This window comes from Rhinichthys klamathensis, unplaced genomic scaffold (genome assembly GCF_029890125.1).
Source record: "Rhinichthys klamathensis goyatoka isolate OS25496 unplaced genomic scaffold, OSU_Roscu_1.1 h1tg000240l_1, whole genome shotgun sequence".
NCBI classification, from domain to species: domain Eukaryota; kingdom Metazoa; phylum Chordata; class Actinopteri; order Cypriniformes; family Leuciscidae; genus Rhinichthys; species Rhinichthys klamathensis.
Window position 1 is genome coordinate 1,189,896 of NW_026606762.1, and position 12,453 is coordinate 1,202,348.

Here is a 12,453-nt window from a genome sequence, read left to right on the forward strand (position 1 = left end):
GTACTGCTTGATTTTACTCTAAACTGGATTTAACAAAAAGGATATTGGCAGATCCCCTTATCTCCTATGTCCAAAGAAAAATCAGCTTTCACAACGCCAGTTGGATTACACCAATTTGTGACACTTCCTTTCGGGTTGTTCGGGGCTCCGGCCACCTTTCATGGACAAAATTCTCCGACCGCATGCTGCATATGCCACTGCCTATCTGGAAGACATTATCATCTATAGTAACGACTGGCAGCGTCATATGCAGCATTTGCGGGCTGTCCTGAGGTCGCTAAGAGGGGCTGGACTAACGGCCAACCCGAAAAAGTGTGCGGTTGGGGGTCAGGTATCTGGGCTTCCACTTGACTCACGGACAGGTGTGCATCCCCAAATTGTTAAGACGGCAGCAGTTGCAACCTGTCCGAGACCCAAGACCAAAAAGGAGGTGAGGCAGTTCCTGGGGCTGGCAGGATATCATAGAAGGTTTGTACCTAATTATTCGGACCTCACCAGCCCGATGACTGACCTCACTAAAAAGGAAGCACCAGATCCAGTCCAGTGGATGGAGCAGTGCCAGCAGGCTTTCACCGAGGTAAAGGCTGCTTTGTTTGGCGGGCCACTCCTACATTTTCCTGACTTTTCTCTCCCTTTTTTGTTGCAGACTGATGCATCGGACAGGGGGCTTGAAGCGTTCCTGTTCCAGGAGATAGAGGGTGAGGAAAGGCCGGTGCTGTACATCAGTCGGAAGCTGCAGGCTGGATGGCTCCCCGGCCTGAGTCGGGTGGTGGGGGTATGTGGCGAGGGGGGCGTGGTTCCGCGATGTAACGGGAGAGAGAGAAAGGAGACGAGCTGTACGTAAGTAGGTCAAGTGCAAATGACGAACACCTGTGTCTTGTTGCAGTAATTGGCGTAGAGAGACCGGTTATAAGCCGCTGTGGAGTGAGAGACGAGAGAGAGAAGGACTAGGACTCGTACACTGTCAGCAAGTGGAATGAGTGATCGAAAGTGGAAAGAGTCTGAGCTGATCCAGCGGAAAGAGTATTTAATGTGAAAGTGTTTTGTGCTGTAGCGTGGCTACGGTGGCTACCTTTTGTTTTGAGTTTGCAATAAAACGTACGAGTCCCAGTCAGCCGACCCTGTTTTCTTCCTTCCAAACACTGAACCTCATTCATAATGACATACTGTAGGCAGAAAGCATTTCTGATTGACTGGACATAAGTGGGGGATACTTTTTTTTGCTGTTTACAAAGCCTATGGCTTTTTACTTATTATTATGCATTATAATTTTAAACAATGCACATTGCTGTAGCATGATGCTAGATCCTCATATTTCACTGTATTTATGAGTTGGGGGCAGCATAAATTTGCTCAGATTTCAGATCTATTGTGTCTATTGGCTTATTTTGTTTCATCCTCATAAACGCCTGATATAAGCTGCATCTGTGCTGAACTCTGTATCTCCTTCATACATGATCGCTGACCTCTATGTGGGTTCTCCTTGATCGCACAGTGTTTGGAGTGACGACCTTTATTAATCAGTATCTGGGAGGTTTGATGTAGAGATTTTGACTTCCTGATTAGGACACCACAAAACACATATTACCTAATTTTTGAATTTTTTCCCCCTTTAGCTTTAACATCAGATTCACAACTTGCACAATGATCCATTAACTGAGGGGATTTTATACTGAGAAATGTGGAAGATATTTTAATCATTTGCAGGTGGAGGTCAATTGTAAGGCAAATGAGTGAGCATACATAACGTTAGTTTTATTGTATTGTGTTTTATCTTAAAAGCCTGTTCTATAATAAAATGGCACATTAAATGAATTATTTAAGAGTTTAAGAGCTTGGAAAACAAAGCTTGAAACAAAATGTTAGAGTGTGTTCACAATTGGTTTGAATAAAACAAATTCTGGTGTGATTGCTCTGTTAGTGCGCTTCAGTTGAATAAGTATGGTGCACAACAAACAAGCAAACAAGTTCTAAACGCACTCTGGTTCGGTTCAACTATAATATGATCGCAACACGGAGCAAATACATTAAAACCAATAAAAAAACAGGACGTGATGTCACGAAGCAACCCTACAAAGAACAGAATGCTCAAGCATACCTGTTTTTTCTCATCATGAGCAATGTTTACAGTTCGGTAAAGTACTCCTTTACACATTTTATAAGCTCTTCACAAGTTTTCAACTGGTAAAAAATACTATAATATGTACGCACATACAATAAGTGAGTTTAGCCCAGCACACAGCACCATTTTGGATGTTCGGTAAGTTCCATTGGAAAATATATGTCATAAAAGCCATTTTTTGTTGTTGTTTGATATCTTTAGGTTCGGTCTTAAAAATGACATTGTGAATGGATAGCAAAGAAGGACTAAATGTATCAATTTCTTTTTTGGTCCGGACCAAAAGAACCAAGGGAACCAAACAAGTGCGAACACACCCTTAAGGTGATGATACACAGTAGAGGGCTGCATTGGGATTGAGTCCCGCCGGGTCCCGCGGGACCCAACGCAAATCTCGCGGGAGCGGGCGGTTTGAACTTTGCTGCGGGCGGGAATGGGCGGACAAATAAAACCCCTGCGGGATTGGGAGGTAGCCTAACGACATGATGGAGATGTCAATGATGTGGAAAAGAACCTTAAACGAGGTATTTACAGCACAAAACGAGCAAGGCAAGTCTGACATTTACTATTCATCTTCCTGATCAGTGCGTCAGAATACATGCAGGCCAGGGAAACGAAACCAACAACCCCATGAATCTCTTTAACAATAGCAATACAAATACGGGTTTTTTTCCTGCGGGACGGGAGAAGACACAAAGTCAGTGCATCTCTATTATTGTGCGGGAATAAATTATCCGAGTTTTGCGGGTGCGGGCGGGAGTGGACATACATATTGCGGGAGCGGGCGGGAGTGTAACACATACGTTGCGGGAGCGGGCGGTAATGGTCAAAAATTCGGCGGGCGCGGGCGGGAGCGGGATGAAGAAAACAGTCCCGCGCAGGACTCTAATACACAGGACAACTTTTTGATCAATGTTGCTGGGCAATGTTACCGAGCGATTGTTGCTTGGGCACTTTCCCATTGAGAATGGGCAACAAATTTCTATCTGGATAATTTAGATCCATTGACGGCAACATTGCTCAAAAAGTTCCCCAGTGTATCATCAGCTTTAAAGTCGCATCTGTGATTCAGTAAAGTGAGAGAACCTGTTCTGCGAGGCACTGTAGAAGCAAGTCTCTTGCCTGTTTGTGAGGATGCTGTTGCTGCCGCTCTCCCAGTCAGCTGTAGGGTTGGAGCGCAGCAGCTTGTTTTTACTGGTGTCCAGTGGTACGAGCAGGTAGACCATCAGGCTGGCGTAGTGGATGGCCTGGCTGAACACTGTACTCTCCTCGTTCTTCACCAGCTCCTGTTGTTTCTCTTTGCTCAGACTGGGCCAAGCACGCAACTGCTCTGCTGCGAGGTCCATAGCGGTCCGTTCTGAATCACTGGATGCGGTGGACAATGTACTCTGTTCCTGATCAGGGTATATGCAGGAATCTTGAAGTTAATTTTAATACCTTTTCAAGACTTTTTCAAGACCTTCTCAATATTTTTTAATACCTCACCGCCACTTCAAGCTGTAACCATTTACATCACTGATACTTTTAACTTAACAGTTTTAGTTTGTGATAAAGACTATAGACCACTCTGATAAAATAAAAAAAATCAAATAGGCTGGGATAGTAAATCAAAGCAAAGTTTATTAAAAAACAAAACAAAACTTTGCTCCACCCTCAACAACAATCATGCTGACATGTGCCTCAGTTCTTCGTTTTTTTTAAAATAAAAATGACTGAATTCACACACTTTTACGATGTTTTTGGGACTCAAACTGTTGGACAGCTAATTCAGAAAAAATTAGGGATGCACCGAAATGAAAATTCTTGGCCGAAACCGAAAACCGAAAAAGAGGAACCCAAGGCCGAAAACCCGAAAGAAATTATGCCAATTATAAGTACCATTGCATTTATGGTTATGACTGTGTACAAACTTTACTAAAATCAAGGCATTGCAATTGCATAAATTAACATTTTCAAAGAATAAATCAATTACAAATTATGCAAATATTTATTTAGCACAATGCACAGTATAAAATAAAATTCAAACTAAAATGTTTAACTTGACCCCACTCATGTGTACATTAAACAATAATCTGCTGGCCTGCAGAAAGGTTTTAAAATTAAATGTTCTCTCATAAAAACAAAGCCGAGCACGAACTTCTCATCACACCAGCACCCAGTTTGCACGTCTAAATTAGTTGATTACATTTTAAAAATGAGCATACACTAGCATAAAAAGCCATTTTAATGAACAAAGGTCCATGTTTAATACAAATGTACACGAAACTTAATGAAATATGTTTAGTGAAATTAGAAAATATTTAAGAGAGCGTTAATTTAGTACATATTCCTATACATATTTTGTTGTAATGTCACAAGTAATAATCTCAGGGTTTACTGGGTTTTACATGATTATTTTTGTATTGGTGGTGGTAGGCTACTAAAAAATAAACATTGTCACATGTTTATCTTTCTTCTTTACACCGATTCCTGATGGTTAGAGGACAGTTACTTGAGTCGTCCCCTGTCGTTTCAAAGAATAGTACAACGGCGAGCGCGTCAAGTATAAACGCCTCGACCGTTTGGAGAGGTAACGTTACGCGCGCTGTCTGTGGAGACTCGCGCTGCAGAGGCAGACGAAAGTATAAACAAGGCTTCCGTCTCCTCGCGGGTTCCTTCAGATATACTGAAATACGTCCACACCGCAGACATGTTGCTTCAGACAAGCACGTGCAGGTCGCGGTTTCTGTTTGCGTCATCACAACATTTCACATCATAAAAGTCTTTCGGCCGAAAACCAAAAATGCACTTTTGGGCTATTTTGGCCGAAAATTTTCGGTGGCCGAATATTCGGTGCATCCCTAGAAAAAATACTTTAAAAATTTAAGACTTTATAAAGCCGTGATAAGACTTTTTAATACTTTTTAAGGGTCTTAATTTTCCCAAAATTGATTTATCACCTTTTAATACTTTTCAAGACCCCGCGGATACCCTGCTGATGAAGAGATGGGATCCAGGGTTAAACGATATCCCTTTTCTACTGAAATGGTGTCAGAGTCGGTGCTCGCTAAGGTTTGTGTGGACCTATATCAAAACCAACAACCTAATTGACAATGATACTACGTAACATATTCATAAACAAGGCACACCAGTCTTTGTTTACAAGCCTTACTTCAAATAAGAGTTATTATCTTTTTATAGCTTATAAACATAACTGCATAATCATAAATCACATAAAACATCAATTTTAAGTAGGTCAGTGATGAAAATGGATGGGTGGATGGATGGATGAATGGATGGATGGGTGGATGGATGGATGAATGGATGGATGGGTGGATGGATGGATGGGTGGATGGATGGGTGGGTGGATGGGTGGGTGGATGGGTGGGTGGATGTGTGGATGGATGGATGGATGGATGGATGGATGGATGGATGGTTGGATGGGTGGGTGGATGGATGGGTGGGTGGATGGGTGGGTGGATGGGTCGATGGATTGATGGGTGGGTGGGTGGGTGGGTGGATTGCTGAATGGGTCTGATGGGTGGATGGATGGATGGATGGATGGGTACATGGATGGATGGATGGGTACATGGATGGGTGGATGGATGGATGGATGGATGGATGGATGGATGAATGGATGGGTGGGTGGATGTGTGGATGGATGGATGGATGGGTGGATGAGTGGGTGGATGGATGGATGGGTGGGTGGATGGGTGGATGGATTGATGGCTGGGTGGGTGGGTGGATTGCTGAATGGGTCTGATGGGTGGGTAGATGATGTATGGGTGGATGGATGGATGTATGGGTAGATGGATGGATGGGTGGATGGGTGGATGGATGGATGGATTAGACCAGTAAAAAAGTCGGCTTTCAAGACTTTACCTTGATCTTGGCAGTGATGAGTTGCTTGTCCTCAGGGGCAGTGAGGTAAAGCGCTCTGATCTGGTTTTGCACCTCAGAGTAGAAGGTGGCCTCCCAGAACTGCTGATTGGTCCAGATAGGATGGTCTTGTATGCAGGTGTAGGCAAACTGATCCACCCCAGCTGCCAGTTTCTGTAAGCAAGAAGATGGATCAGCAGGACAACACAATGTGAAGGAAAGTCTGGCAGACTGCTAAGATAAACATAGTGCCTGCTACTGTCTACATAACAGGTCAGATCAGCTCATGAAACCAGCTGGGCTGTAGAGCGCTTGTAAAGGAGTCCATTAAAAAGCATGGTGAAAACAGGAAAGTAACACACTGTTGCCAAAGGTTTTAGGAGCAATAAGTCATTTTTAGTGGTCATAATGTTCTCAAAACATACAGTAGGCCTCATACAGAGAGAGATTGCAAGGCAAGACTTTGAAAACATGACCATAGTGTTATTCTGTGCGCTCCAACGCAAACCATGTCACATGTGGGCTGCTTACTGACTCTAAAGGAAATCTGCTAAAGTTATGAAGGTTATTGTAATTGCACATGCGGAACTTTGTGGATAACACACCATGCATGACATCTTTCTCACCTTCCATTGGTCTGTAAACCTCACACCTCAGATTAGGTTACCATCCAATGTCCTCTTCTCAAAACCCATACAATATTATGACAAACTGTCTTTGCTACTTAGTTCCCCTACAACTTACCAAACCACAATCACAAGTGAAATGACGGATGGAAAGAGGGAAAGAGAAAAATCAGGAGCAATGGAAAGATGGAGACAAACATAATAACCAAGAACAGATTCTGGCTATGCCTCAATTAGCATACTTTACTAGGCACTGAAAGTATGTGCTTCACTGGTGATAATAAGTACATATATTTGAGTGTGTAGAAACACAGTTTGCTAGTATAGGGTGATATTACCATGTCCTTAAATTACATTCTAATACCATAGAAACCGTTGTTGCATACTGTGCGAGTTTGAAGTGCTAGCATGTTCCTAAATTCATTTTAGTTTCCCCCTTCAAGAATCATACAGCAGTGGCTTATTATCTGTGCTTGGGTTTCATTGACTAAGCATGCATACACAAGTATTTGCATGTGAAATCTGCATACAAACATTTTGAAAATCATGACTCACCAATAACTTTCGTACTAAATTCACAAAAAAATGCAGTAACAGCTGAAACCATGCATATGCAAAAATCACATATGCTGGGTGGCCTTATGATCATGTTAAGATGAAATTGTATACAGAGAAATCCCATCTTAAATAGATTTCTTCATACACAGTGAAGGGGTAAAAAAAAAATTCTCTCTTCCTCTTCTTGAATCAGTTTCTGGGGTCAAACATATGGCTGAATTAAATCAATATTTCCACTTGCTATTGCTATTTACAAAAGTTGACTGTGTGGATCAGGTAGTCTGAGCTTCTGTGATTGAGTGGAATATTTTGCATATACAGATGGAATTCAAGAGAACCGTCAAACCCCGTTTCTATTTCCCAACAACTTTTGGGTAATGTTATATAATCAAGCATGCATGGATCCAGTGGAAATGGTACACCATCTGGACATCTTAGTATAATGTTTTTAACATTACATAATGTGGTACGCACTAAACACAATATTGCATTCTATTTACGAGACAGCATGCAAACTAGGACACAACCTCTGAAACCGTTTCACGATAACCTCAACTTGAGAATAAATCGTAACCCCCAATCCTGTATATCTGTCAGCCGTTTCACAAAGGCTGACATATATGCATTTTTCCTTAAGTATGGCCCTCGATCACTGGGAAATTACCAGCACTGACATTAATGTGAAGGTTTGTTTGGACAGTTTATCTTTCCCTATGTAGCCTGGAATGTCTAATATGTATTTCAACACCACGAGACCATATAATAGAGACTGGCCCATGTCAGGCTGTGCTGATAAATCCAGTTCATCTATAATTTTTTGCAGAGATAGCTAAAGCTGGCCAGGTTAATGCTTTGAGGGCTTGCATGTATTATTGGCCTGTCTAGACCCCATTTCCTAAAGGCTGACATACAGATGGAGCTGTGTGAAAAAGGGGCAAGAATTGCAGCAGGAGGAACAGTGCAGTTGTTATTACAGGATGCGGACCAGGAACACACTGCCAGAGATGTATTATTTGTCTTCAACATGGTTGTGCGCCATCTGACTGGCAACAGATGTGGGTGGATGTGTGCAGATTTGTTGGTTTTCCAACAACAGATGTGAGGGGGTCACTTTGACCTCTTCCAACTGTACAGCCTTGACGATAGGAGAGAGAGAGAGAGAGAGACAGTGTCTTGACAATGTCAAGATGGACGACTATACATTCCAGGGGGGGATTTTTTATCAGACTTTGTGAAAGTGTTATTGGCAGGTACAATAAAAGAAGATTTTGCCTCTTGTTCATATTGAATAATTCAAATGAGCTAAAGTAACAATTTTTTACTTAATGTCATTGTGTTCAATCCAACTAATATATTTAAAACGGAAGTGTACTTAATCCATTTGTTTCAACACTACATAAATAATTTTTATTGACATAATAACTGGGCAGTGGATCTGTAATTCCCAGCATGCTTGGGAAAGAACTGCATTTAGAGAGTAAATTTAGGGAGTAAGTGTTATTTTTAAAAAGACCTTACTGTTTAATGCTCAGTTATGTTGGACATTTAGAGCAGTTTCTGCAATGTCTTTAAATTTCATTGTGCTTGTGCTTAGGCTGTGGGTACACAGTGAATAATAACTATACTAATGTTGGTATTGACACCAGTCTTTTCTTATTTGTTACTTATATACATTGCGTATTTTGATGAATGAAAACTAGGAAATTCATTCAAATTAATGAAACCTCTGAAAAATAATTTAAAAAAAAAAACATTAAGTTGGACCAACATGGGAAAATTTTGTTTGAAAATAAAGTTGTTAAACTTACTAGATTCAATTAATTTGACCTATACCAACTAAATTGTGTTGACACAAGCACACAACTAAACTGATTTACTTTTAATGAACAAAATTAAATTGTGTGTAAATATGAATTCATATTATGAGTGTAAGATGTGGAGTAAAAACTGGTGCCCTTGAATGGGTTGAAGTAAAGCTGCACGATAAAAGGTCACAATCTCGATTTCAACATCCATGCAATCTTATTCCTAAATGACAGCGATTCACCAATGAAAAAAGAGCCATAGTGACTTTCCCAATTGCAGCAACTTCCATTTTAATGACAGATATTTTGTACCAATTTTTTTGTACTCCTGAACACATGGGATGGAAATCCGGATTCATTCGCAAAGCAATATTCCAATTTTGTGCATGTTTTTGATGGAAACATGGCTACCGGTGTGGTACCCTTTCAAAAGGTACTAAAATGTATACTTTAGGTACTTATGTATACCTTTAAGATACTAATTTTCACCCTGTAGGGGTAGATAATGTACAATGATCCAGGTTTTGAAAGGGTACAGGCCCATTGACAGCTTTTGTCTGTATTTTCAGACTTTCTGCTCAACCACTGCATTCAATGGTATTAGGTGGTGGCTCATGTGAACTTGTGCCTACACTCCTATAGGTAGTCACCGAACATTTGCATAAAACTGCTTAACTTTGTTGCATCACCAACATCTTGCATACTCTCCGTCACTAATGTTACCTCAAATCACCAACCATCGTTGAAAAATAAAGAGACTTCTTGATGCTTTTCAATGCAAATCACTGCTGGTAGCTGGTTTGTATGTGGTCTGGGGTGGTCTATAAGCTCCAACCACCTTGAAAAATAAGGTCTACAAGCTGATCATCTAGAGTCCAACTAGAAAACATGTAAATCCAGTCACCATCAGAAGCTGTTTTAGCTGGAATTTTCCTACAGGGATTAAAATCAAATGCTTCATTTGTGTCAGAAAATAGAAAAAACAGATCTTGCTTTGATCCGTGACCAGCACAGTGTAATGATTTACCAACATTATGGAACAAATCCCTGCTTACTTAATACTAAGAGACATTCCGTTTGGAGAGCCAGGAAGGAATCGAAATAGTCAAATGCAAATGCATTGTGTCGTAAAATATTTGCTACTTGAGCTAAAAGACATCTAGGATTAAACAGTGCATTTGCAATTATGATTTATGTCAAACAAAAAATAAGCAACAAAGAACATCAGGGCAAAATGTTAAATGGTTGAACAAACAGAACAGTCTCGCCCATCGGTATGCAGGACATGCTGTAATCATGTCCCACAATGCAAAGTAAACAGGGGAAGGTCAAGCTATGGTCAGCAAGACTCATGACGGTTTTATGCTAACTCGTGGATTGACAAGAAATGAACGTAACGGCTCGACAACAGCAAACACACCAGATCCATTTCTGCTGAACTGTGGCTTAAACACTTGCCTGCTGGAGACAGTGCCAGAGACATCTGTGATACTTTCAAACCACAATTGTACATGCGAAATTTATTATTTCAAGACAGATACCCGACACTTCACATAACGGATTTACAGACATAACATTATTTACTGACAAACACAATGGAAAATCTCTCCCTTTCCCATAATACAGTCACGTAGAGTCTACAGTGCGAGTCGAGTGACTGGATCGCTCCTATTATCACCTAGCCTTCTACTCAAAAAAAATATTTAGGCCTATATCCATTCATATTACAAGGTTTTAACATTACTTCTCAAACAAATACCCAACATGTAAATGGGCAGAGAAGGCAGACATTAAACATTCATATCAACATCTCAGGACAGACAACACACAGGTACAGGATGTGATACACTCATAAACATGAACAGGTGCACAAACATAACAAAACAAGCTCTTGAAAGATCCACAACCCTCCCAGACATAACTTCACACAGCGCAGCAACAATGAGGATATCGGTCAAGAGTGAAGTAATGTTTTTATATTGAATATTCACTCAAATACAGACCGTTCGTAGACCGACACGCTCACCGAAAGAGAGCATGTTGAGTACGTTCCCATGTTCAATGGCATGCAGACCTTGACTACAGAACAGCATAGCCCTCTGGGAAAGACGACAATGTGCTGGAGGAGTGCCACGATGACCCAGCTAACCGAGTGAAAGTGCAAAACACAACTTGTGGATGCCCTCTCACATTCTCACAAGTATAAGAACACACACACAGAGCAGGAGGTGTTTATAGGGCTTATCATATCATAACCACAAGTTTATCAAGGTGCAAGTGTATCTTTCTAAGGAAATGGCATGTATGAATATAATGCATGCCCGAATATATGCAAATACATCTAAATAATGTAACAATTATAGATCAAAACTGATTTGTTGCCCCCATGTTACACAGTGAAACTCTTTTTCCCAATTTAACATTTTCCCAATTCTGTTTTAATGATTAAATGAAATATTAGTAATGTAACAAAATGGATGTCTAATTAATTGAAATCATGAAACCTATGCAAATAAAACTTTTTTTTTTAAGTTGAACAAAAATGAACTTTTTAAGGGCCCTGTGAAATCCATTTGATTTTTTCCCAAATTGCGTTTTATTTTTCCCAAATTCTGTGTTTTTCATTTTCGTTTTTCTGGAATTCCATTATAATGGTTTAATTCAATTGTAATAAACATTTCTAATCAATTTAAAGAATCTCTAATCAATTGAATTCATAAAAAATGTAACAATTTCATAATTTATTACATTTTTTACAATATTACAACCATATGAAATGTTTTATCTTTTTCAGAAATTTTGTGTTGGATGTTTTAATTTGTCTGGATTTATCATTTAATGCAAATGTACAATCAAAAACTGCTGGACAGCTGTGGCATTGTGCAGGGGTCGCCAGTCACACACTGAAACCCAACCGACCTAAAATCCTGCTCCAAATTGATGTTATTTAACATCAAATATGTTTTGATTGGTTGTGATTGTGTCACGCCGCAGACAAATTATTTGATACTCAAAACTTGTTTATACAAGAGAAAATGAGCCCAAAATAGAGCAACAAAAACAAGACTCTGACCTAATTTTTTCCATATCTAATATCCCCTACTATAACACATGTAAACAGTCTGTATATGTCATCTTTAACTGTTTCATGAGCAGGGAGGCTCTATTTGAATGATGAGAATGACAGCTCCGTGTGTCAGCGACCTTGCTTATTAAAGATCAATTAACTGCCTGGAGACTGAGCTTTTCCCAGAAGAAAGAGAATGAATCAGAGCTCAAAGGCTAAACGAAGTGCATGCTGATCACTTGCGAGAAACCTTTTGACCTGCTATGGCAACTGACCTGCCTACATATTCATGCCGTGTGTGTGAGAGCGCGTGATTTCTCACAAGGGACGTAATAACGTATCAGGTGTCACTCCGAATACCAGACTAGTTGTTTTTCGTCCTACACAACTCCATTTGAGGTGACTTTGAGGTATCCATGG

At 40.3% G+C, this 12,453-nt stretch overlaps 1 protein-coding gene across 4 annotated transcripts in view; it reads right to left on the reverse strand.

Annotated features, from left to right (window-relative positions):
- Positions 1-12,453, reverse strand: part of sbf2 (SET binding factor 2) — a 148,872-nt gene that overhangs the window by 39,588 nt on the left and 96,831 nt on the right. For all 4 annotated transcript variants that reach the window (XM_056265753.1, XM_056265752.1, XM_056265751.1 and 1 more), the window contains exons 18-19: positions 5,981-6,151; positions 3,242-3,513 (exon numbers count right to left, since the gene is read on the reverse strand). In XM_056265753.1, the coding sequence (XP_056121728.1) occupies positions 3,242-3,513; positions 5,981-6,151 (443 nt within the window). The remainder of the gene's footprint in view (positions 1-3,241; positions 3,514-5,980; positions 6,152-12,453) is intronic.